The 26,516-nt window shown below is 56.2% G+C and overlaps 1 protein-coding gene across 2 annotated transcripts in view; it reads right to left on the bottom strand.

Annotated features, from left to right (window-relative positions):
• The window catches only part of TP73 (tumor protein p73), a 92,387-nt gene that overhangs the window by 49,351 nt on the left and 16,520 nt on the right, over positions 1–26,516 (bottom strand). For both annotated transcript variants that reach the window (XM_015138176.3, XM_077978405.1), the window contains exons 2-3: positions 9,065–9,162; positions 8,318–8,438 (exon numbers count right to left, since the gene is read on the bottom strand). In XM_015138176.3, the coding sequence (XP_014993662.2) occupies positions 8,318–8,438; positions 9,065–9,129 (186 nt within the window). In that variant the 5' untranslated portion in view covers positions 9,130–9,162. The remainder of the gene's footprint in view (positions 1–8,317; positions 8,439–9,064; positions 9,163–26,516) is intronic.

Genomic DNA, 26,516 nt, shown 5'->3' on the forward strand with positions numbered 1-26,516 from the left:
AAAAGTCATCTATACCAATTCTAAGTTAATTTGGACAAAACAAGGTCTTACTAATAGCAAAGGATAATTAAAATCCCAAACTTACAAGGTTTTCAACAAAAGTAAAGTTTGCTAAAAGTTAACAGTGTAACATGTATTATAGTAACTTCTATTTTTGTGGCCTTAGACAGTCTAGTCCACAGACATAAAAAAATGTTCGCTTTGGAAAAGAATGGTTATCGTCTTCGGAAAAAAAGGGGGGGTGGAACTTATATAAAAAGAGTGTTATATGGTAAATTCTTGTCTTGAAATAAATTAACTGGTTGTTTAAAGAAAGAAATGTTTGTAATAAGTCAGAAAGTTAAGGCATGTCGAAAAATTGCCTGTAAAAGTTGTGAAACAAAAACAAAACTTATAAAAAAAAGTGTGTTAAAAAAGAATTTATGCAAGAAATGTTGTAAAATTTAAAAGTAACTAGGCCTCCTGAATGTAAAACTTAAAAAAAAAAAAAACAGTTTATGTGCAAGATATATAAGAAAAGTAAAATATACCTTTGGTAAAAGAATTATAAGGAGGCATAAGAATATAAATTTTTACCTACATTGAAAGGTTAAAAATATGTATATTTTGTTTTAAAGGTTTAATCAAGTTTTAAAATGTTAATTGGAAAGAAAATTATGTGTGTAAACATTGGCTAAAATTAAAGAGATATCATCCAGTTTTTCTGTAAACCGGACATTAAAATAAAAGCATAGCAGGTTTTTCTTAAAGCACTAACCTGCTCTTTAGCAAAAACTATAAAAGGTTAAAAAGAGTCTATAAAATCTTACCTTATGGTCAGACGTTAAAAATTAGATAAATATGTGTACAAGGTTTTATTAAAATTAAGTTTAACATTAATAACACACTAATATAAAGATAAAATTTAACTTATCTGGTATAAAAATCAAACAAAAAGCATTATTAAATATAAAATAGTGTTTAGCTTTCTTTGGTCTAAAAATTAATAAAAATAGGTGCTAAAGGAGATTTCTCAGTAAAAAGGCACTAAGGACTATAAAGTCCACTGCCAGGGTCCCCACATTTAAAACAAAAAGTCAATTTCTTAGAAATTATATACTTGGTTTATCTTCCACTTTCCTTTCCCTCAAAACTAAAAGTCTTTTAGCACATATACCACTCCTAGAATTTCCGGTAAACCAGCATGAGCCTGAAGATCATATTCTCATTGAAAGGTAGAAGAAAAACTCCAGCCAGCCTGGGAAAGACCCTACCTTGTGCTGCTAACCACCAAGACTGCTGTTCGTACAGCACAAAAGGATGGACTCATCACACCCGAGTCGAGAAAGCGCCACCCCCTCCAGAGTCGTGGGCCATAGTCCCAGGGGAAAACCCTACCAAACTAAAGCTAAGAAAAATCTAACTCTTTTCATCTATTCTATTACTCTTTCTTCTTTCCTCGTTCTATTGCTGACCATCTAGTTATTAATATAACCATGTCAACTTCACCTCAAACTATTGCATTTAATGCTGGCCTTGTTATACCCTGTGAGGACTTGACACGTCAAAGACAGTTTTCCACTTCAGAAAAGTACTTCTGTCCCTCCTGACTCTCTTCAGACTGGGCATTAGTAAACTGGGACCATTTAATCCAGGGAGATTTCGATAAAGACCCCAGTGCCAACCAGGAGTCTTGCCCCCCGATGTAGAGCTTTCATGCCATAGTTGGTACAACATGCCATAGTTGCCCCAACTGTTTTTTGTAATTTCCTAAAACCATACATTCATTTTACTAGAGGATCATAGAAGTTAAAGACTTAAAACAAACTTTAGCAATGAAGACAGGATACCAAGATGCAAATGCCTGGTTAAAATGGATCAAATATTCCATCTGCACGTTAAACAAAAGCAATTGTTATGCTTGTGCATATGGCAGGCCAGAGGCCCAGACTGTCCCCTTTTCACTAAGGTGGTCCTTCAGTTGACCAGGTGTAGGCTGCATGGTAGCTCTTTTCCAGGATTCTACAGCCTGGAGTAATAAGTCATGCCAGGCTCTCTCTGCTATATCCCGAAGTCCAGCACCCTGCAGGTCAGCCCCCGAAGGCCATCCAGCCTCCGTCTCCCAACGCTAAATTCACTTCATGTCTCTCACAACAGGGAGGAGACTTAGCACTCCTTGGAGACCTGAAAGGATGCAGTGAGCTTAAGAATTTTCAGCCGGGCACGGTGGCTCAAGCCTGTAATCCCAGCACTTTGGGAGGCTGAGACGGGCGGATCACAAGGTCAGGAGATCGAGACCATCCTGGCTAACACGGTGAAACCCCGTCTCTACTAAAAAATACAAAAAACTAGCCGGGCGAGGTGGCGGGTGCCTGTGGTCCCAGCTACTCCGGAGGCTGAGGCAGGAGAATGGCGTAAACCCGGGAGGCGGAGCTTGCAGTGAGCTGAGATCCGGCCACTGCACTCCAGCCTGGGCGACAGAGCCAGACTCAGTCTCAAAAAAAAAAAAAAAAAAAAGAATTTTCAAGAGCTTATCAATCAGTCAGCAAGGGTTCATCCCCGAGCAGATGTGTGGTGGTATTGTGGTGGACCTTTACTGGGCACTCTGCTGAATAACTAGAGTGGCACTTGTGCTTTAGTCCATTTGGCTATCCCTTTCACCCTGGCATTTCATCAACCAGAGGGAGAAAAAATAAGACATTGTAAAGCGAGAGAAGCCCCTTATGGGTCTTTCAACTCTCACATCTATTTAGATGCAATTGGAGCCCCGCAAGGAACACCAGATCATTTTAAAGCTTGAAATCAAATAGCTACAGATTTAAGTCAATATTTTAGTGGGTGACAGTTAATAAAAATGTAGATTTGATAAACTACATCTGTTACAATCAACAGCAACAAGATTTTCATGAGTTAAAGAAAAACTTATGTTGGCCCCAGCCCTGGGGTTATCTGACCTGACAAAACCCTTTACACCCTATGTGTCAGGAAAAAAAAAAAAAAAAAAAATGGCAGTTGGAGTTTTAACCCAGACTGTAGGGCCCTGGCCAAGGCCAGTGGCCTATCTCTCAAAACAACTAGATGGGGTTTCCAAAGGCTGGCCCCCATGTCTAAAGACCCTGGCAGTAACGGCCCTGTTAGCACAAGAAGCAGATAAGCTAACTCTTGGGCAAAACCTAAACATAAAGTGCCCCCATGCTGTGGTGACTTTAATAAATACCAAAGGACACCATTAGCTAACGAATGCTAGACTTACTAGATACCAAAGCTTGCTCTGTGAAAATCCCTGCATAACCATTGAAGTTTACAACATTCTTTTTTTTTTTTTTTTTTTTTTTGAGACGGAGTCTCATGCTGTTGCCCAGGCTGGAGTGCAGTGGTGCGGTCTCGGCTCACTGCAAGCTCCGCCTCCCGGGTTCCCGCCATTCTCCTGCCTCAGCCTCCTGAGTAGCTGGGACTACAGGCGCCCGCCACCGTGCTCGGCTAATTTTTTGTATTTTTAGTAGAGACGGGGTTTCACTGTGGTCTCGATCTCCTGACCTTGTGATCCGCCCGCCTCGGCCTCCCAAAGTGCTGGGATTACAGGCTTGAGCCACCGCGCCTGGCCGAAGTTTACAACATTCTAAACCCCGCCACCTTGCTCCCGGTATCAGAGAGCCCAGTTAAACATAACTGTGTAGAGGTGTTGGACTCAGTTTAAACTAATGGGCCCGACCTCCGAGGCCGTCCTGAAACATCAGTAGACTGGGAGTGGTACGTGGATGGGATCAGCTTCACCAACCCCTGCAAAGTGACTCTGAAGAGGATGACAAGCCCTGCCCCAGTCACACCCGGAAGCTGACTGTTCCACACACGGCTGAAGCATGAGGAAACTCATCGCGGGACTCGTTTTCCTTAAAATTTGGACTTGTACAGTAAGGACTTCAACTGACCTTCCTCAGACAGAGGGCTGCTCACAGTGTATACATCAAATCACTGAAGTAGGACAAAAAGTTGCGATGGTCCTATTATTTTATGGTCATTATAAGTGTACGGGAGCTCTAAAAAGAACTTGTTTGTATAATGTTATTCTATACAAGGTATGTAGCCCAGGAAAGGACCAACCCGATGTGTGTTATGCCCCATCTGAGACTCCCATGATCACAGTTTTTAAAATAAGATTAAGAACTGAAGACTGGTGGGGCCTCATGAATGATATGATTAAAGCGTTAGCCAAAACAAAACAAAAAAAGTAGGTGCCCAAACAAGTCACCTTAAAATTTGATGCCTGTGCTGTCATTAATAATAATAAATTAAAAATAGGATGTGGTTCTCTTACTTAAAAAAGAGATTATATGGCAAAAATAAGTACATTTATCATGAATTAAGACTATGTGAAAATAAATGTAGATACTGGTCTTGTGTCATTTAGGCTACTTGAATGAAAAAAAAAAGAAAAAATCCTGTCCACCTTCAGCAAGGGAAAAGTGGCCCTTCTTATACCAGTGGTCCAGGTAACACCTCAGAACTAGTAATAACCAACCCCCTTAATCCTTGCTAGAAAAAAGAGAATGTATAACCCTAAAAACTGATGGAGCTGGACTAGGTCTTCAGGTAAACATCGTGGTTTGAGAAAACGTTTACAAACACTCTCCTGAGCCAGTATATCAAAACTTCTATGATGAATTGAATGTGCCAGTACCAGAAATTCCAGGAAAAACAAGAAATTTGTTTCTGCAATTAGCCGAGCACATAACCCAGTACTCAATGTCACTGCATGTTACGTATCAGCACAAGTGTACTATATGAATCAGTATCGATCTGCATATTATCAATATTGCACAGGAAGACAAAAGTAGCGAAAATAAGAGTGAGAACTCCCACTGATAAAAAGTGAGAGTCTCAAAGGGGGGAAATGAAGGAAGAGAGACAGACCCTCTCATATTGTTTTATACTCAGAAAAAAAAAAAGAAAGAAAAGCAAAACTAAAGGCAGGTAGCCCAGCGCTTAGGAACCAGACCCAAAACCAGGCCTGGAGTCCTGCCGATGCTCCCGGCCAAATAAACCTCTTCCTTCTTTAACTTGGTGTCTGAGGAGTTTTGTCTGCAGCTCGTCCTGCTACACTACCCCCTGTCACCCCAACTTCACCAGCAAGGACATGGAGGCTCAGAGAATTGTGGGAGCTTGAAACCACCCATTCTGCCTGTCTCCCACAGCTGTTAAGCAGGTGGCTAAGGCATCCCTCAGACACCCTGTGTACAGTGGGAACCAATCTGCCCACTCGTGATACAGGGAGACCCACGTCCCCCAGATGCGGAAGGCACACCCCACTGCAGAGGACAGGTGTTCCGCACTCAAGCACTGTGCCTGCCCGAGCTGAGGCCCCTTTGCTGGATGAGTCCCAGACCCGCCCCCGAGTATGGGAGCGGCCAGAGGCCACCAATACCCAGGGACAAGTGGCCAGAGGGAGCCGCCAGGGGCAGGTGGGGGCGGGTGCACATGCAGCCACTTCCACAAGCAGGCCCCCCACCTGAGCCACGAACTCAGGACTGTCGGAAGCCCCAGAAACATCCAGCACCAGAACCATCTGTCTGACCCCAGGCTGGGCCTGTGTGGTGTTTCTTGTTCAAGGTCACCAGCCTCGTGGTGGGGCTAGAACTGGGCCCCTGAACTGCAGATGGCAGTTTTCTGGGGGGCACTCAGAGTCCCACATGCCTGCATCCGCACTGAGCCAGGTTCAGGTCCCTGGACCTGGCAGCACAGCAGCTTCCCTGAGCTCCTGGGCTGAACTTTAAAACAATGCCTCCCAGTTCAGCTCCAGCCCCACTCTGGGATCCCTGGACTTGGCAGGCCAGGGGCCATTCTTAGGGCAGCTAAGCCCTGGGCTCTATGCCAGGCTGCCCGAGCTGGCCAGTTGGCACCCCTTGGAGTCACCCTGTTCTTTGCACCTGGTGCTCCCATGGGGGTCAGGGGTAGGGGACAGCATGCTCTTGGCTCAGCAGCCGCTGTCGTGAGGGGGCTGGGCCCTGGGGTCAGAATGAGGCTTGGCTCTCCCCACACAGGCCTGGGCCAGCCTTTGTTCCAGGGAATCCCCCATCTCCGTGAGCCGAGCTGTGCACCTAGGAATTTCATACGTGGCTTTGGGAGGAGGCGTGTCACTGCCTGACAGATCCGGCCACCTTGCTGTTTGTGGAGATTCAAGGCCCACCGTCACCCCGTGGCTGGGGAGTAGCACGTTCCAGCAGGCGGAGGCTCGGACCAGATCCTGATGTGGAGCTCAGGGAACCCTCGGGGGCTGCGGGGGGACAAGCATTTCCCACCCACAGGAATGCAGAACTGCTCCTTCTGCCTCCCTGAGCCCAGGTCCTCCTCCTGACGCAGGGCGGGTCTGTGCCATCTTAGGGGCCTTCTGCCCTCTGCAGGGGGAGTGGGGGCTGAGCAACCTGGGGTGGGGAGGCTTCCGGATCTCAGGGGACAATCTTATGGGTCTTCCTCCCTCCCTCCCTCCCTGGGATCCTGCGGCCAGTTCCTGCCCCTCCCCAGATTGGAGGACACGGATGTCCAGAAGGGGACGTGGAGGGGGTGGGGTCAGGACCCTTGTCCCCAGAGAGCAGCTGACAGAATTGTTCCAAAGGGAGAGAGGGGAGAGGTCACAGTCTCACTTTCTTGCACTACCCAGCCCCATCCCCAGCCCACCCTTTCCCAGCATCTGCCTCAGTTTCCTCGCCTGTAACATGGGACTAGACACGTGCGGAACACTGTCGAGCGTTTCCACTGGGACGGTCTCCTGAGCAGGGGTGGGAGGGCAGGGGCGGGTGGTCGAACCCGCAGATCCAGGCTGAGCAGGGGTGGGAGGGCAGGGGCGGGTGGTCGAACCCTCAGATCCAGGCTGAGGGGCTCCTCGGAGGAATGGACCCCCCTGGCGCTGTCGCCTTCCAGAAGCCCCCCACCCTGGGGCTGCCGCTGCCCAAGGAGGTGACTTCTCTGGCCCCACATGGCTCTGTGCCAGCCCAGCATTCGCGATGGAGACGGAACGGGCAACATGGCACCTCCGCCTCCCCCACCCCACTACACTCTGCTCCTTCCGACTGGAGCCCCACGGCCCCCACTCCCTCCAGTGCTCAGGGTGGCCTGTGCCTCAGACAGTCATGCGCAGGGGTAAGGGAGGGGCTCCAGCTCCTGGAATGGGGACTTGAGGGAGGAGGAGGGTCAGGCTGGGTGCCCTCAGGCCCCCAGAGGCCTCCCTCCCTTGCGGGCTGAGCGTAAGTGAGAGAGGACCGACCCTGCCCCAGAGGCGCTGTTCCGGGTGCGTGTGTCTCCCTGTAGTTCACGTAGTTCGGGCTGTTTTTCCCGTAGCCGCGCACAACTTCCCCACCTAGGAATCCCTGGGCGGGGCCGAGCAGCCAACGAGTCCAGCGGGGCAGGCCCGGGGTCGGAATCTTTGCCCTCTCCTTGTGTGTGGTACCCACCTGCCATCCACCTCCTGGCAGAGTCGATACCTTGCTACGGGCGGCCGGAGAGATAGGCAGGAGCGTGGCTCCCACCAGCTCCCACAGCCCGGCCTTTTCCCCCAGAGAAGCAGCCAATGGGGCAGGGCTTGAGACTCCCAGGAATGGGGGAGCCTGCCAAGATGGGGTGCCGGAGGCCTCACTGACCCTGTCTGCCCCCTATCCAGTACTCTTCGACTGGAAACAGTACCTCCATCTTCCTTTGGGGGTTCCTGTGTGGGGAGGCCCACCCCACTCCATTCCATCCTCACCCTGTTCCAGGGATGGTGCAGCCCAGGCCAATCAGAGGCACAGAGCTGGCTCAGAGATGGGCCCCTGACCACATTCAGATCAACGAGAGGCAGGACTGCTAGACTATGGGAAAAGAGGGATCTCCTCTCCACAGGGATAGGGCATGCTGGAGCAGCCTGGTCCTCTTCACCATGAGTGGAGAGGCTGCCTAAAAACAAAGCCACTGCAGGGGAAAGCAGGCCAAGAGACTGAGCGAGGCAGCTGTGAAGCACCTGGACCCAATTGTGCCCGAAGTCCTTTTTATACCTGGATCCAGCTGTAGAAGCCCTTCTTACACCTGGACCCACCCATGTCCAAAGCCCTTCCTACACCTGGATCTAGCCATGCCTGAAGCCCTTCCTATACCTGGATCCAGCCGTGCCTGAATCCATTCCTATCTCTGGACTGACAGTTACATGAGCGGATACATTTTCTCCTTTGCAATTTGAAGTGTACTGAGTAACGCACAGGGGAAGCTGTACAATCAAGAGGCTATCTCCTGGTTCTGCCAGGCTCCCAAGACAGGACAGGCCACATTTTCTGCCCCCACTCCAGTCCTCTACAGAGGGCAGTCCCCCACTCACCATGACAGATGTGGTCATGCCCTCTAGGTGGAAGACGTCCATGCTGGAATCTGTGCCGCCCACCACCTCATTATTCCCCCGGCTTGACTGGGGAAGGTCGAAGTAGGTGCTGTCTGGTTCCCTGGGGCAGGGAGAGGAAAATAGAAGCTGTCAGTCCCCAGTCTGGGCATCACCCCCATACCTCCCAGGCCCAGAGCTCAAGGATAGCCCGAGACTCCTGGTGAGGCCTATGTCTCCTGCCCTTCCCACTCCCTCTCATGCCATCTCTGTCCTCCACCTGCTCCTCCAGGGCTGCTGTGAGTGCCAGAGAGGCAGAGCCAGTCATGGCCTCTGTTATTCTGGGCCTCTGCTGGCCATGGGTCCTTTCCAAACCTGGGAAAAGAGTCTGAATTTTGGTCCTGCGTCCCCAAGGTAGGCCTAGGGCAGTGGTCTCCCTTCCCTGCCCCTCTGACCCAGCCCTGTCCCCAAGTCGATGAGGGTGGCCAAGGTTAGCTGAAGACCAGTGTGGAGCTACCTCTTCTGCTCTGGTCCAGTCAGCCCAGCGAGGGTGTTCAAGGCTAGTCCAGAATCCCAGAGAAGGTTGCCAAGGTTAGCCCAGAGTCCCAGTGAGGGTGGCTGGGGCTAGCCCAGAGTCCTCCCGGGGCCACCCCTCCTGCTCTGGCCCAGTTAGCCCAGCGAGGGTGGCTGAGGCTAGCCCAGAGTGCCTCCCAGGGGAGCCCCCAGGTCTGGCCAGCCGAGCGCACTCACAGAGAGCTCCAGAGGTGCTCAAACGTGGTGCCCCCATCGGGGGAGGTGGTGGTGGACTGGGCCATCTTCCTCACACCGGTCTCCGAGGGCAGCTCGCTCTGCAGGAAGGAAAGAGTGACACCTGAGCGTCCTGGGAACTTCTGCTCTGTCCTCCTGTGACAGCCTCGGCGGGGGCGAGGGTGGGGTGGGCAGCAGGCAGTTGGGCCTGCCTGGGACATCCCTCGAGCACTGGCAGGTGCCCCCGCCTCACCCTCCCTGTGCCCTCTCCACTGTCATTTTGTCCACCCCACTCCCTGTGGCTGGAAACTGAGGGCCAGGTGGGCAGCTCTGCCTTGGAGGTGGCAGGCCTGGATCAGACCTATCCGCGGGGGTGCCCTGGGCAGGCAGGTGCTTCTCAGAGCTGCCGCCTCGGAAGAGGGGGTGACAGCAGCACCTGCTCATGGGGCTGCCTTGAGGGCCTTCGGGAGAGCAGACTCTTTGAGATGCTTGGGCTGGGACAAGCGTGTGAGGCCTGTGGTCTGTTATGATCCACTGTGTCTAGGTTTGGCCTGGAGGATGCAGCCAGGTTTGGGGTCTCCCTGATGCCTGGGACCTGGAGGTGGTTCAGGTTCCAATCGCCCCATCTGGGGAACAGCGTGTGCGAGGGATGCCCTGGAGGCTGCAGCCGAGCCCCAGGCCAGAGCTTTGCTGTGCCAACTGCTGGGGGACACAGACGTCCCCTGACCTTCTGAGCCAGGGCTCCTCCCTGCACCCCAGCCCCACAGGGAAGGCTGGCCAGGCTGGGAACGAGAAGCTGCCCTGTCCTGGAGCCAGCCATTGCCTGGGTGGTCACGCCTTGAGAAGGAGACACCCAGGGAATGGGGAGCCCTGACCCGGCGCCCATCCGCTGGTCTTCATCGCCACCATTGCTCCCTGAGAGCCCCTGTGTCCAGCTCCCAGTGGCCCTGGACACCCATGAGGAGGTAGCAGTGTCCAGGTGGGGCACAGCTGGGCTCCCTTTTCTATGCTGAGGGGGAGGGGACAGGGAAACCCTAGCCCACCCTGCTCATAGCCCCAGCCCTGACTGAGGTGGCCTCTCCCCTGGGCCAGCCTCCTAGGTTCTCGGTGAGGTGCCATGGGACAGGCTTGGCCACTGCCCTGCAGTGCTCAGGCAGGCAGGCCTGGACCTGCCCACAGCCAGCGGGGGTGCAGGCCATGGCCTGGAACCTGTCGCTTTTGCCCTTCCCCAGGCAGGCGGGAGCTGATAGAAGCCCGTGGCACGCTCCTGGGCCACCACATGCCAGGCCCTGGAGAAATGGCACGGGCCAGGCTGGGGTGTGGCCAGTGAGCCATGATGGCCTGGGACAAGCAGCTTAGAGGGTGCTGGCCCACGCCACCACCCCCCAGGTGGATGTGACCACTCCACCCACTTTTCAGGAGCCCCAAGGCTCAGAGGGGTTAAATGACTTGCCTGAGGTCACACAGTTGGTGGTGAATGTCCCAGGGGCTCTTTCTCAGAATTGGAAGTTAATTTGGTTGCCCTGCCCCACCTCCCTTTCACCATCATGTGGCCAGGCAGGTGTGCCCTTGCAGGCCTCCGACCCTGGGCTGGGCTGGGCTGTCTAACACCCCAGTGGAGCTGAGGGTGTGCATGGGGACTGCACCATCCTGTTCATTTAAAATGGGAGGACGTGACAGGAAGCAGAACCGCAGGCCCAGCTGAGGCTGGCACAGGGCCCCGGGGGAGGGCAGAACCTGCCCGTGCCCCATGGTGGGTCCGTTTGGGCTGAGCAGTATGAGTGGGGCAGCCTCTTGGTGCAGGTGTGTGGACCAAGGCTGGGTGGGAAGGAGTGAGGGGCCCCAGGCACGTGTCCCGAAGGGCAGGAGCACTGGAGGGGCTGGACTGGGAGGAAAGAAATTCCCTCAGATCCAAGAGGACAAGCCTGGGAAGGTTTTGCCGCCAGAGGCCACTGGGTCACATCCCCTTCATTTTGCAGATGGGCCACCTGAGCCCAGAGACGGAAATGGACTTGCCACGCACAGTAGGTGGGTGACAAAATCCCAGCTCCCTTCACAGCAGCACCATTCCCGGTAGCTGAACGGTGCACGTAGCCCAGATGCCCATCAGCAGAGGGCCGGCCATGTGAGACGTGGTGCCAGCAAACAATGGAACATTGAAAAGGAACAAAGCTCTGACGTGCTACAGCGTGGGTGAGACCTGAAAACCTCATGCTCAGGACACATGACCTCACCTGTCAGCCTGTGAGCTGTCCCCTCCCAAAGGCTAAAGTGGGACAAAGACAGAGAGAGACAGAGATAGAGAGACAGAGAGACAGAGAGAAGCAAGGACAAAGAGAGACAGGAACTGGTCAGTGAAACATTATTCATGATCTTATGCCTGGGACATGGGCATTGGCTGCATTTTCAAGTCAGCATCATTTGAATTCCCACTGAAGCCACACCCTCTCTTCCCACTGAACCCTGAATGAGGAACAGTGGCCCTTCTTGTTGGCGCGTCCCTGCCTGCTGGAGACCCAGCTTCCACACCCCCGACCAGCATCCACTGTGCACTGCAGGACACCAGCTTGGCCTCTTGTCCCTGCCTGGGCACGGGACAGAGGCCAGCGAGCATGGTCATGGGTCCTCGGTCCCACCCACCCAGCCCTCCGGGCCCACAGGACAGGCCACCACCAGGAGCATGTGGGGTGGGAAAGGGGCTTTCTCTGCACCATGAGTTGGGTCCCCAAACATCCCCCAGGCCTATCTGCCTGAGATGTGGGCAGTGGGCCTCCAGGTGCAGGAGTGTGGACTGGCCAGCAGCCCTGGGCAGATGCATCTTCCAGGACACCCCTCCCCACGGTGGGGCTGGGGCAGGGCCCAGGAATCTGCACTTTTAAGAAGCCCCCAGGGGAGTCATGAAGAGCCTGGGACAGGACCCCCGAGGAGGACACTGTCATGAAGGCTGGCCTTGCCACTGCCCGGGGTCCTGCTGCAGCCACTGGCCTCCCCCATGGGAGTCAGGTTCCTCATCAGTCAAAACCAGGACCCAGAAACCTGCCCAGACTTAAAGCACATGGAGGAACTGGAACCAGAAGCCACCAGATGCCTGATTCCCAACTTCCTCGGAAAACGCCAACGCTGGTAGCATTGGCCCCAGGGCCCCACAGGAACACTGGTCACAGGCACAGGAGCCAGGCAGGGGCTCCCCGAGTCGGTCTCACACACGTGAGCTGGTGACCGGCTCTGTGGGCATCTGGGAGTACCCGGCACGAGGAACAGGAAGCACTGTTGCGGGTGCAGGGAGGCTGAGTCCCTCTCTGCGCGGGGGCAGGGGGAGTGTGTGCCCTCTGCCCACAGCCGCCTTTCAGGCAAGGATCCCAGTGGCGAGAAAAATAAATCAATTCTAAAACAATGGCCTTTAAATTAAATCCGGTTTTCCTGACCATGTGCCTTTTAATTTGAAAGTTCATTCACAAGGGGAACACAGTTCTGGGGCAAAATGGAAATTGCTTTTGAAACATTGCCAATTATGTTAAAAATCATGTGTATCAATGGGGAAAAGACACCAATTTCATAAGATATCTTTAGGAAGTTTTATTGACATCGTAAAATGCAAATACATTATTGGAAGTGTAAGTTTTTCTTTTCTTTTTTTTTTTTTTTTTTTTGAGACGGAGTCTCGCTCTGTCACCCAGGCTGGAGTGCAGTGGCCGGATCTCGGCTCACTGCAAGCTCCGCCTCCCGGGTTCACGCCATTCTCCTGCCTCAGCCTCCCAAGTAACTGGAACTACAGGTGCCCGTCACCACGCCCGGCTAGTTTTTTGTATTTTTTAGAAGAGACGGGGTTTCACTGTGTTAGCCAGGATGGTCTCGATCTCCTGACCTCGTGATCCGCCCGTCTCGGCCTCCCAAAATGCTGGGATTACAGGCGTGAGCCACCGCGCCCAGCCGGAAGTGTAAGTTTTTCTATGAAGATTTAGTCTAGGAGGAATGGGCTCGGTGGAGTGGTTCATAACTGTAATCCCAACACTTTAGGAGGCCAAGGAGGGAGGATCACTTGAGCCCAGGGGTTTGAGACCAGCCTAGGCAACATAGGGAGACCTCAGCTCTCCAAAAACTTAAAAAAAAAAAAAAAAAAAGGCCAGGCGCAGTGGCTCATGCCTGTAATCCTAGCACTTTGGGAGGCCGAGTCGGGCGGATCACAAGGTCAGGAGATTGAGACCACCCTGGCTAACACAGTGAAACCCTGTCTCTACTAAAAATACAAAAAATTAGCCAGGCGTGGTGGCGGGCACAGGTAGTCCCAGCTACTCGGGAGGCTGAGACAGGAGAATGGCGTGAACCTGGGAGGCAGAGCTTGCAGTGAGCCGAGATCATGCCACTGCACTCCAGCCTGGGCGACAGAGCGAGACTCCGTCTCAAAAAAAAAAAAAAAAAAAATTAGCTGGGCATGATGGCATGTGCCGGTGGTCCAAGCTACTCAGGGTGCTGAGGATGGAGAATCACTTGAGCCCAGGGGCTCAAGGCTGCAGTGAGCCATGATTGCACCACTGCACCCCAGTCTGGGCAACAGAGCTAGAGCCCAGCTCTAAAAAAAAAAAAAAAAAAAGGGAAAGGAAGGAAGGAAATGAAATAAGTGAGTTCTCAGTTGTAACAGGGGCGTCCAGTGTGTATTCGCACAGGTCTTGTAGTGGAAGGCTTTTCCAGTTTAGAAATGTGTGGCCACAGCATTTGGGGGTGGCCACTGGGGAACTGCTGACCGGCAACCCCCAGCCCCGGCACCATCAAGTCAGGGCACAGAACTGCAAAGGACAGTTGTGCTGGGCGTTCCTGGTCACGCTGTAGCCAGGCCATAGGCTGCGGGCACAGCCAGGAAGCCGGGCACCTTGTCCCTGCCCCAGCCCTACCCCAGTTTCCGTGAGGCCTCAGACAAGTCCCCTCCCCTTGCCAGGCTGGAAAGGTGACCAGCGTTCCAGGTCCTACAGTGACCACAGCAGTGGGAGCAGGACAAAGACCAGTCACCGAGGGCCCTCCAGCAAACCCAGACCTCAGCCTGCTTGGATCCTCAACTCTAGGGGCCGCTGCACCGGCTGCACCCCAGGGAGAGCCCTCACACACGTGTGACTCTGAACAGGAAGAGGCTCACACCAGCAGTTACGCCCCCAGAGAGCACAGGTGGGCTGGTGAGCGGACTGTGTGGCCCAGAACACTAGCCTGCCCAAGCTCCCTGGGGCTGAAAAACAGGCTCTCTGCCGACTCCTTGGTTTGACTCAACCTAGGGGTTCTCACCAGGGACAACTCCAACCCAGGGGATGTTCCCATCTGGGGGCATTTTCAACAGGGTCAGAGGGTGCTGCGGAACCTAGTGTGTGAGACAGGGATGCTGCTCAGCAGCCTACGTTGCTTAGGGCAGCTGCCCACAGCAGAACGCACACCCAGGTGTTGGGGCCACGGTGGAGAGGGGGTGCTGTGCCATCGCTCCAAGCTGAGGCTGGCCGGGCACTTTGCAGGGCCCCAGGCTCACACAGCAACCCTGCCCCAGTCAGGGATGAGGAGGTAGAGGCTGGGAGGCCCAGTGGCTCGCCCAAAGCTACCGAGGGCTGAGGAGCTGGGACTCCAGCCAAGCCCGGGTCCTCTGATGGCCTGGCTGCACCCGAATGGTCCCCTCTGCCCTGTGGGGAGGAGTCCGCAGCCCATGAGGGGCTCTCAGGCTCTCTCATCTCACCCTGCCCACCACCTCTGGCCTTGTCTTCCATAGCTTCCCATGAAAACCACAGCCCCCTGTCCCCATGCCCTGTCCCAAGCATTCCCTCCCTGTCCCCAAGCATCCCCTCCCTATCTCCCATTCCTCTGTCCTCTCCCTGCTCCCCTGTCCCCATAGGTTCTTTCCCTGTCCCCTTTCCCTTTGTCCCCTAGCTCCCCATCCTCTGTCCCCTCCCTGTCTCCGTCCCTCTGTCCCCTCCCCATCTCCTGTCCCTCTGTCCCTCCCTGTCCCTTGTCCCCATAGGTCCCTGCCCTATCCCCATGGGTTCCCTCCCTGTCCCTGTCCCTTTGACCTCTCCTTCTCCCATCCTTCATCCCCTTCCTAGTTCCTGTTTCTGTGTCCCCTCCCTGTCCCCCATCCTCCTGTCCCCTCTGTCCCCCATCCTCTGTCCCTCCCCATCTCCTGTCCCTCTGTCCTCTCCCTATATCTTGTCCCCATGGGTCCCCTCCTCATCCCCTGTCCTCAGTCCCCACATGCCTGGCTATGTACTCTCTGTGTTCAGCCTTTGTCCACCACCTCCTCCCCACCCTGCCCATCTCACCCCTATCCCTCCAGGCCAGGCCAGGACCCGGCCTCCTCCAGGAACCCCGTCTCCGGTTGACAACCCATCCTCTCCTCTCACCACCTGACAGGAGGTGGGAGCACAGACACCTCCTGGGCCATGGGGCCACAGGTAAGGCCTAGTCAGTTCTCCCACCCCTTCCACCTCTGCCCAGGCCTAGGGCAGACAGGGCTCCATGACCACCTCAGATAAGTCAGGACACTCCACCCCGACTGAGCCCACTCTGGAAGAGGCACTCCCCATGGGGACACCCACTCCCGCCTGCAGGGGAACTGGCCGCAGGGCTGCTGTTACCCACCCACCCCTCAGTGGAGCTCTGAGACCGAGCCATCCGCACTCAGCCTGGGCAGGAGCCGTCTGCCCCGTCTGGCCCGGCAATCCCGGACGCTGGCTTTTAAGGGGTATCACAGGAGGGGTGCAGGGTGTCCTCCTCCATCCAGGGAAGAGGGAAAAGCCCCGAGGAGCTCCACCCACTCTGGGCCACCCCTAAAGCAAACAGCTCAATGCGCTTCTGATTCCGGTGCTTCCCCATCCGCCAATGATTTCATCTGTTATTTCAGCAAATCAATGGATTCCAATCTGAAGTGGTGAAGAAACCTGAGGCCACTGTGGGAGGAGACGGCCTCAATCCCCTTGTGCCCTTTACCCAGGGACTCAGGCAGAAGGTCCCAGGACCCAGAACCCAGAGAGCCCCCGCCTGGGCAGAGGGGTCGGGCGGTCAGCGCTGGCCCTGTGTGAGACAGCGGCTCTCCCAGGCAGCGGCCCTGCCGAATTCCTGCAGGGCGTCATCAAAGTCCAGAGAGGGGCCTCACTCTCCCTTCCCACTACCCCGAGAAGAGGGGCCACTCTCACATGGTGGGCTGGGGCCAAGGACAGGGGTCCCCTGGAGTGAGGGCCAGGAGGGCCTCCCTCTCACGGGTGAGGTCCTCTACCAGCATTGCCTGCCCCTCCCAACAGAGGCCAAGGACCATGTGGCCTCCCTCTGTCGGGAGTGGGTGGGATGGGGCCAGACCCTTCCGCCAGGGTTGCCAGGACGGCTTCGTCAGCAGGTCAGGGGCAGGGGTGAAGACCTGTCCGCAGGGCCTGGTGAGGAGGGTGCGGCTGAGAGCCCCCCTCACTGCTACAGATGGCACGCCTGCCGCCCCACTCCCCTAGTCTGGGGGAGCCGAGCATGGGAATGAAAGACAAACAGAGCCTCCCACGGTGGGGCAGGGCAGCGTGTACCGTGTGAAACACACAGACAACTGGGAGTGCCTGAGCAAGCTGCCCTCTCCCTCCTGGGCCGTGGCCCACGGGAAGCGGGAGGAGAGGGGAGGCAGATGCCCAGGACTGTCTGGGGGAATACCTGAGCCTCACCCCAGAAGCTTGAGGCCATGACCAAACCAAAATGCTGGAACCCCCATAGGTGGGGGTGCCCCCGACCAGCTTCCCAGGTCAGTTCACATGCAGCCAAGTGAAATGAAGAAACACCAAAGCATGGCCGATTCCCGGGGATTCCGGCCACCCCACAACGGCCCAGTGAGGCTGCACCACATGCCATGTTACCAGCCAGGAGACACGCACAGAGAGGGAAGGCCAGCCCTCCACGGGCACACAGCTGGTCAGGGTGGAGGTAGAACCCAGCAGCCTGGCTCTACCCCGGCCTGGCCTGGAGCTGAGCATGGGAGGCGCAGGCCCAGCTGCAATCCCCTCCCCAGTCCGTGTTCCCACCGCACAGCACCACCCCGCACCCTGCCTGGGAAGCCCTTCTCTGGAAAGCCCCTGCCTGTCCATCTTTCATCACCGGTACATCGAGGCCCAAGCCACACCCAGACATCCAAGGGGCCCGCCCTGTCCTCTGCTGCCTGCCCAGGCCTTCTTGCCGTCATAAATGTGTTTGGGTCGTACCAGGACACACGATTCCTGCCCCATCGCTTCCTGTCCTGAAGCCCAGCACTGCCGGGCACACACTCCAGTTCCCTCTCCTGCTCTGCCCACGCAGCCCACCTCTGCCGCTCTCCAGCTGTGTGACCTCAGACAGATGTCTTGTCCATTCTGAGCCTCTGTTTCCTTGTCTGTACAACAGAGATAATTGTAGTGCCTCCCAGAAGCGCTGGGTGGAGTGAAGGAATTCTACGCATATAAAAAGCGTAAAGCACTCCTCTGCCTGGGCACCCGGCGGCAGATGCCCCATGAACAGTATCGAGCTGCAGTTGACCGATGGCTACTTAGTATCAGGTGGTGGCAGTGGAGAAAGTACCAATGAGGCCCGGGTCCCAAGGGCACCAGGCTGAGGAATAGAACTGCACACACGAGGGCCAAAAGGTGGGGTCTGGAGGCTGCTGGGTCCCTGGCTCCTGAGTGCCTCTCCATTGCACGGTCAGCCGGTGTGTCTCACCCCCTTTTTACAGTGGCCACCGCGCCCTTTTGCAGAGCACCAGCCTATCCTCGGTCTCTCAGGGAATGAGGCGCCTTCGAAACGGGTAGTGCCCAGTCGCAGTGGCAGCCCGGTGCCAGCTCCATGCCCGGGGACGTGCAACGCGGTAAACAGATACCCCTGGCCCACTGGAGGCAAATCATGTATGTCTGCGAGGCCCTCAGAGGCTGGGTATGAGGAGTGCGGGTGGTGGAAGAGGAGTCTCCACCCCAGCCCCAGCTTGCTTGCACCTCGGAATGGGCAGTGCTCCTGGGGGTAAGCGGGTCAGGAGAGTTTGGAGGTGGGGGTCAGAGGCATGAGCGGCCTGATGGGCTGAGCATCCTGTAAGAAAGGGGCAGAAGGGGTGGGCAGGGACATGGCACTTGGGGGGACGAGGTTGGCGGCGGGAGGGAACTGAGCAGGGCCAAGTCAGGGCACTGGGGCTGTGAGCTTGGCAACGCTTCCTGCCAGGAGCCCACCTGTTAGAGGAAGGGCCACCCCGGCGGGGGCGGTGGGAGCAGAGCTGTCACAGGGAGGTTCAGACCAGCACGGTGAGCACAGGAAGAAGACCCAAGGGACCGACTGCCAAGGACGGGGGGTGGGAGGTCCAGGGCTGGGACAGAGCGGAGCTTATGGCCAGAGTGGGTGTCTGAGTCGATACCTGTGTTCACAGGTGGTGAGAACAGCGCTGCCCTCAGCAGGGCAGGTGACTGACGGGGCCGCAGCCGCCTTCACTGGAGCTGCCACAGCCTTGCTCTGCTCAGACACATCCCTGTCCCCTGCCCCCTCTAATCCTCCTCTCCCACCCCCTTTCTACCCCAAGGATCACACCGGGGGTCACAGCCCTTGTGTGGCCAGTGGCCATGTTGGAAGTGCCTGTGTTGTCCTCCAGAATCTTCTTTCTCTCCCTGGACAAGCATTTCCGCTCCTCCAACCAAGCAAGGATGACCCTTCCCAAGCTGCTGTCCCCACCTGGCCACTCTCCTCTGGACACCCCTCGGTGGGGATGCTCCACTCTGAGACGTCCCCACCCTGCACAGACCCCTCACCTCTGGCTCTGGGCTTTTCTCTAAGGGGTCTGGGATGCGCCCACCGCACCCGTGGCCGTGTCTCCCTGCTGACCACTCCCCACCCTGCGGTCCGAGTGGACGTGCCCTTCCGGACAGCTGTCAACCCCCTGAACTTGTCACGCATCCCGCTGAGTCCCACCCTGACTCAGTGCACAACACTCGCTCCTGGCGTGCTCCCTTCCCGTTCTGCAGTCAGCTGCTCAGCCCTGTGACCTCCCCCGCGCGGCAGTGACGGGGTCCACCCGCCCCTCACTCCTTCCAGAGGCAGCCTCTATTCTTCCTCAGAGTGGCTGTCCGCTGGCCCTCAGGATTGCCTTTCTGATACTGCCGCCCAGCATCCCCTGAGCCCTCACCCTGTGCCAAACCCTCCATATTTTCAAGCTCATTCAATCCTCAGAGGAACTCAGGAGGAGGTCTCCAGGTGTTTCCAGAGGCCCCGAGAGGGCGAGCAGTCTGCCCAGGGCTACACAGCTTGGAAGCGCCAAGGCTGGCTTGGCCTGGGCTCTGGTGAGCTCCACCTTCCTGCCAGGCAGCCCGTCCTCTGGAGGCTCTGGCTCCTGCAGGGCAGACAACGACCCAGCCTTTGACCCCAGCGTGAAGGGGGCTCCAGACGATGGCAGGGTTAGCCCAAGAGCCGTCAAGGCCCTGGGCAGGGCTGTGATCTTGTAAGACTCACAAGCGAACGGAGGGGCGCTGGCCATGGTGGAGCTCGGCCAAGGGGCAGCCTGGGCAGCCCGTAGGTCAGGGAGAGGCGGGAACAGCAACCTGGGGCTGGACAGGGTACAGGGCCACCTAGGGCACATGGCTCGTAGCCTCCATGCTACTCCAGGTCTAAGGGGGCTGCCTCCTGCCGCACTCCCGGCTCTCATACCCCACGCCTCTCCAGGGACAGGCCCACTCCTGGCCATCCCTGAGGCAGTTCCAGCTGGAGCCCTGGAACCCCGAAACCTGGATAAGTGCCAGCCGACCTGTGCTCTCAGCCCAGCCCTGAGGGAGGCTGTGCAGCCAGACCCCACTCTGACCAACACGGCACTCATGAGGGACGGCTGTCAGGAAGCCTCATTTCTCAGGGCCCCTGCACCCCCATTTAAGAGACGCTGGTCTCCCTCAGACCTGCCAGGCCTCCTCTCTCTCAGTACCCACCGCATGGGGAGACATTCGCTTGCTGACTCTTTGCGGCCAGACCACCAAGCCCTGCCTGCTGTGCTCTGCAGCCCCAGCACCCGCCTGGCACACGGTGCTCCGCACTGCAGCCCCAGCACCCGCCTGGCACACGGTGCTCCGCACTGCAGCCCCAGCACCCGCCTGGCACACGGTGCTCCGCACTGCAGCCCCAGCACCCGCCTGGCACACGGTGCTCTGCACTGCAGCCCCAGCACCCGCATGGCACACAGTAGGTGCTCCGTGAAGAAGCGATGACAGAATCAATAAGTTGGTTTGAGCTACTGGAGCCCAGCAGGTCAGGTCAGGACAGGACCAGGGTAACTGCTGAAGAAGCACCATGTGGGGTTAAACTGCTTGACTTCCTCCTCATTCCTCCTCACTTTTCTTTTTCATTTTTTTTTTTTTTGAGATAGCGTCTCACTCTGTCCCCCAGGCTGGAGTGCAATGGTACGATCTCAGCTCACTGTAAACTCCGCTCTCCAGGTTCAAATGATTCTCCTGACTCGGCCTCCCCAGTAGCTGGGATTACAGCTGGGCGCCATCACGCCCAGCTAATTTTTGTATTTTTAGTAGAAACAGGGTTTCACCGTGTTGGCCAGGTTGCTCTCGAACTCCTGACCTCAGGTGATCCGCCCACCTCGGCCTCCCAGAGTGCTAGGATTACCGATGTGAGCCACCACACCTGGCCTTCTTCCCTGCTTCTAAGGGGCTCCTGTATATCCCCCACCTGGACATGGGGCTCTTGAGTAAGTTCAGTCTGCGGGACCCCAGGGAGATGACACCGGCATTCCAGAAGCCTGTACCGGTGTGGTCCCCCTGGCCCCATCATCCCTGCCTTCAGGATGGGCAGAGAGATCCCCAGAGCGGAGTGAAACAACCCAGAGCGACACAGCAAGCCAGGAAGAGCCCACGGTCTCGCCCCCGAGCCACATGTCCATCCAGGAGGCAGGCTGGAGTCTTTGCTAAGAGCCAAGGGAACAGGATCCAGAGGCCCTGGCCCCTCGGATATTCCCCCAAGACTTCAGGGAGGAGCCGGTCACTCAGTTTCCCTACCCACCGTCTCACCTCCAGCATCGCACTTGCACACACGGGCACGCGCACACACCTATTCACATATGCGCACACGTATGTGTCCATAGGCATCGCCACGTACACCCTCTGCCCTCCTCACAGCAGATGCCCACAAGCCCCTTCCCTGTCCTCCAGTTTGATGGGTCCCTGAGGATTCCCCAGCCTGGGAGTCCAGCCCTGGAAGCAGGACCCAGGCAGAAGGAACAGGACAAGCCCAGCCCCTTCCTGCCATCCAGGTCTGGGTCAGGCTTGGGAGCAGCTGCGTGAGTGCCAGGGAGGCCAGGGCATGGCTTGCTGTTGCTCAAGAGGCTCCGGGGCCACAAGAGAGTGAGGGGGCTGGGGAGAACTGGGAGGCTCTGGATCAGCTGTGTGAGGCTGAGGATGGCGGCCCCCAGCTGGGAAGCCCCTGGACGTGCCAGGCTGGGGCAGTCACTCTGTGCCTCCTTGGCAGGGAGTGGAAAGAGGTCCTGGCGGGTCCAAGGGGTGGAGGTGGCAGTACCAGAGCCACTTCTGCCCCCCAGCCCAGGGTCACACGAGGAGCCCTAATGTGCCACTTGGGGCAGATGGCTCCCCAGAGCTGTGGCTTGTCCCGTCAGGAGAACCATGGGCAAGGCCTCCCAACCCTGGCCTGAACAGTACTGTTTCCTGGCTGCCTCCTGGGAGGCAGTAGGAAGGGGCTCTGTGCACCCCAGGGTGGGCCCCTGGAGCCAGTGCACCCACGGTGGCGAGGAGACTCCCCCCGACTCAGGCTGAGAGGAGGGCGAGCCAAGCCCAAGCCTACCTTGGCTAAGCCTGGGCCCCGGAGGGTCGGTGGGGCCAGGTGGAAATGGCCCTCGGCTGGCTCCTGGCTCCCGAGGGCGGGCGGTGGCAGCAGCGTCCCCGTCGCCTAGGTGATGACATTGGAGCTGGGAAACTAGGCAGCAGCGGCAGCGTGGCTGGCCTGGAGCTGCAGGGCAGCTGGGGGCGGAGCATGGCCTGGAGCCCTGGGGCTGGAGATGGGCCTGCTGCTGCCCGCCACCCGGCATGCACGCGCCACCCTGCACCCCTGCTCCCCCCGACCCTCCTCAAGGCGACCGACAGGGCAGAGCTCAGGGCAGCCAGGACAGGGCTGTCTCCACCCAGCTTTGCACTGGTTTCTACTCCTCATTGTGGACACTTCCAAGCACACTCAGAACTAAAGGGAACGGCCCAGGAACTCATCCGCAGTTCTTGTCACTCTGACCTGCGGCTTTTTGTTTCCTGGGGCATTTCACAGCAAATTCCACCTGTGAGACCATCTCATCGGTAATACGCCAGTACATGCTTCCAGCAGGTAAGAACCTCTCTTAAAATATTAGGTAAAACCATGAAATGGCTGATAATCAACTGTTTTGGCCCTACCAACAACACACACACACACACACACACACGTGCAGCAAGTTCAGATAATTCAACATTATATGCAGCCATAATATCAAATTCTGAATCTTTAACGCTGGTCAGAGCATTTTGAGGAGCCCTGCCCCAATTCTGGAGAAGAGAATTTGTATCGCTGCCACTGTGCCACCTTCCTCCCCCGCCCACTGCAGCAGCACGGAGCGGACAGGACGAAAGGGACTTGGCCGACAGGATGAAGGTACGGATCTCAAGACGGAGAGATGACTCAGGATCTTCCAAATGGCCCCATGTAACCACTGTGTCCGTATAAGAGGGAGGAGCAAGGACAGGGAGGAGAGAAGGCGCCACGTTGCTGGCTTCAAAGATGGAGGAAGGGGCCAAAGGTGAGGGATGCAGGCGGCCTCTAAGCCTAGAGAAGGCAAGAACAGGCTCTCCCCAGGGCCTCCAGAGGGAGTGCAGGCAGCTCCACCACACCTTGACCTCAGCCCAGCGAGCCTGACCTCAGGTATCTAAGCTCCAGAACCAAAAGAAGATAAACCTTGATCGCTATAAGCCACTAAGTGTGTGTAATTGGTCATAGCAGCCACAGGAGACTAATCAAATGCCACGAAACTCCAGCTTGGGAAACCTCTCTTGCAAGGATGTCTCCATTGCCTGGGGGCCCTGGAACAGGCCTAGAACCAAATTCCGTCTGAGCAGAAAGCCTGCAGGTGCAGGCGGCTTTGCTGGGTCATGTGCACAGCTCACACCGCCCCGCCCAGGGACCAAGGGGCTGGCGTCTCTTGTTGGCACAGTCCGGAGGGATGCCTGGTGCTTTTCTCCGCTTCCTGGGCAGGCAGGGGAGGGCCTGCATCTGTGCCCCACACACGGCAGGAACACAGCAGGCTGTGCGCTTGGGAAAGTGGCTCTCAGATCAGTGGCTGTTCCAGGTGAAGTGGCAGCGTGGCAGCTGAGGCTCCCCGACTCCCACTGCCCCGGGGACATGTGCTGAATGCGGGCACATTGCTGCGGAGCGGTGTGTCTGTGTGTAGTGTGTGCATCCGTGAGGTACAGCGCAGCGGGGGATGTATTAGTCATGGAAAGTCAGTGCATTTCTGCCTACGTGCTGCACGGATGTGTGTGTGACCGCTACTCATGGGTGTTGGCTCCCGTTGGGGAGATGGCCCCTCATTGCAGCCAGGTGACTCACTGGGAAGTGTGTTCGTGGTTCATTCTCGAGCGCACCAATCTGGGTTCCTCGGCTGCGGTGACTTCCTAGCACGCACCCCTCCTCCCCCACCCCCAGTTCATAGGAAAGTGAGGGGAAAGACCCACATCCAGCGAGGTTGGTGCCTGGCTCCTCTCAACATCCTTGTTGGGGACAGAAGGTGGGTGGGTGACAGGAGTGATAGCAGCTGGACCCTGGCCACAGCCACGGCCAAGTCTGTTCCCTGGTCTGAAGAGCAACTAACACAGAGTGACAGTGGCCATGGGCTCTGGTGGGACACTCAAGGGGGAGTTCAAGGAGAATTTTTGCACACCTGTGCACCGTAACACAAGGGTCGAAAAGCTATTCCCTAACTCTCCTACCCTATTTTAAGCTGGGTGGTCCAGATGTGAACTACAGGGCAAGCCCTTGTTTATTTCTTTTTTTTTTTTTTTTTGAGATGGAGTCTCGCGCTGTGTCACCCAGGCTGGAGTGCAGTGGCGCGATCTCGGCTCACTGCAAGCTCCGCCTCCCAGGTTCACGCCATTCTCCTGCCTCAGCCTCCGAGTAGCTGGGACTACAGGCGCCCGCCACCACGCCCGGCTAGTTTTTTTGTATTTTTAGTAGAGACGGGGTTTCACCATGTTAGCCAGGATGGTCTCGATCTCCTGACCTCGTGATCCACCCGCCTCGGCCTCCCAAAGTGCTGGGATTACAGGCTTGAGCCACCGCGCCCGGCCCCTTGTTTATTTCTCTCTCTGTCTCTTTTTTTTTTTTTTTTTTTGAGACAGTCTCACTCAGTCACCAGGCTGGAGTGCAGTGGCGCGATCTCGGCTCACTGCAACCTCTGCCTCCAAACTTCAATGATTCTTCAGTGATTCTCCTGCCTCAGCCTCCCGAGTAGCTGGGAATACCAGCATGCACCACCACGCCTGGCTAATTCTTTGTATTTTTAGTAGAGATGGGGTTTCACCATTTGGGCCAGGATGGTCTCGATCTTCTGACCTCATGATCCGCCCGACTCGGCCTCCCAAAGTGCTGGGATTACAGGTGTGAGCCACCGTGCCCAGCCGCCCTTGTTTATTCCTATCCGGCAAGAGCTGGAGAGGGGACTGTGCAGATGTGAGCACTGTCTGTTTTCCACAGCTGCTGTAACCAGTGACCACACAGTGAGCAGCATAGAACGAGACAAATTTACACTCTTACAGTTCTGTAGGTCAGAGTCCGAGATGGGTCCCAGGGAGCTAAAACCAAGCTGTGGGCAGGGCTGGCTGCTTCTGGAGACCCTGGGAGAATACATTTTCCCCTCTTCCTGTCTTTGGGGGGCCCTAGGAGAATCCCTACTTCCCCGTCTTCTCCCGGTTCTGGAGGCCCTGGGACAATCCCTACCTCCCCGTCCCCTCCGGCTTCAGGAGGCTGCTGGCATTCCTTGGCACGTGACCCTTTCCTCCATCTCTGAAATTCATCCCTCCAACCTCTGCCTCCATCATCAGCTCCTTCTCTGACCCCTCTTGTGGGGCCCCCTGATGCCACTGGACCCACCTGGATCCTGCCAGATGGCCTCCCCATCTCAACATAGCTGAATCACGGTCCCCTTTGCCGTGGGAAATAACATGGACATGGTTCTGGGGATTGGGACATGAAGACCTATGGGGACCCACTTTTTTCGCCAGCCATAAATGTCCCTCATTGAAAAACATGTGGCCGGGCACGGTGGCTCAAGCCTGTAATCCCAGCACTTTGGGAGGCCGAGATGGGCGGATCACAAGGTCAGGAGATCGAGACCATCCTGGCTAACACGGTGAAACCCCGTCTCTACTAAAAATACAAAAAATTAGCCGGGCGAGGTGGCGGGCGCCTGTAGTCCCAGCTACTCGGGAGGCTGAGGCAGGAGAATGGTGTAAACCCGGGAGGCAGAGCTTGCAGTGAGCTGAGATCCGGCCACTGCACTCCAGCCTGGGTGACAGAGCAAGACTCCGTCTCAAAAAAAAAAAAAAGAAAAAAAGAAAAACATGTTTTCTGAGCCCTCTGTTTGGGGGTCAGTCTCAAAGCTGCCCCAGGAGAGACACCCACACAGCACCGAATTGCGTCTGTTCAGATGGGCACCATCCCTACCACCAATGCTTACCCATTTCTGAGCTGAAGGGCTTCTGGGACGGTCTGTTCCTGCTCAGTGAGACACACAGGACAGACCTCTCTGAGGTCAAAGGGCACCATAGCCTGCAGTCAAGGCCAGGGAGGTGGGCAGGTGGTGGCGGGGAGGGAGCCAGCAGAGGGGCCATTAAAAGTCCCCTGCCCACGTACCCACCTTCACCGTCAGACCCCTTCCTTTCTCCCCACAACTCTTCAGTATTTGCCAGCAGCCGCCTGTGTGCAACAGTGAGTTCTTGAGGGCATGCACAGAAGTGAAACTGTCACTGTGACCCGTAAGCTATGCCCCACCCAACACACAGCTTACTCTGCACCAGGCACCATTTAAGATTTTACATTCGTTAGTGTGGGAGACACAGCCAGACCCTGTCTCTAAAAGTAAGAAACAACAAAAAATAACTGGATGTGGTGGTGTGCACCTGTGGTCACAGCTACTCAGGACACAGGCAAGAGGATGGTGGCCTGAGCCCAGCAGTTGGAGGCTGTGGTGGTCAGCCGTGACTGCACCGCTGCACACCAGCTGAGGCTGCAGACGCAGATTCTGTGTCTTTTTTTTTTTGAGATGGAGTTTTGCTCTTGTTGCCCAGGCTGGAGTGCAATGGCACGATCTCGGCCCACTGCAACCTCTGCCTCCTGGGTTCAAAAGTGATTCTCCTGCTTCAGCCTCCCAAGCAGCTGGGATTATAGGCATCTGCCACCACACCCAGCTAATTTTTGTATTTTTAGTTGAGAC

Source organism: Macaca mulatta, chromosome 1 (assembly GCF_049350105.2).
Source record: "Macaca mulatta isolate MMU2019108-1 chromosome 1, T2T-MMU8v2.0, whole genome shotgun sequence".
In the NCBI taxonomy this organism is placed as follows: domain Eukaryota; kingdom Metazoa; phylum Chordata; class Mammalia; order Primates; family Cercopithecidae; genus Macaca; species Macaca mulatta.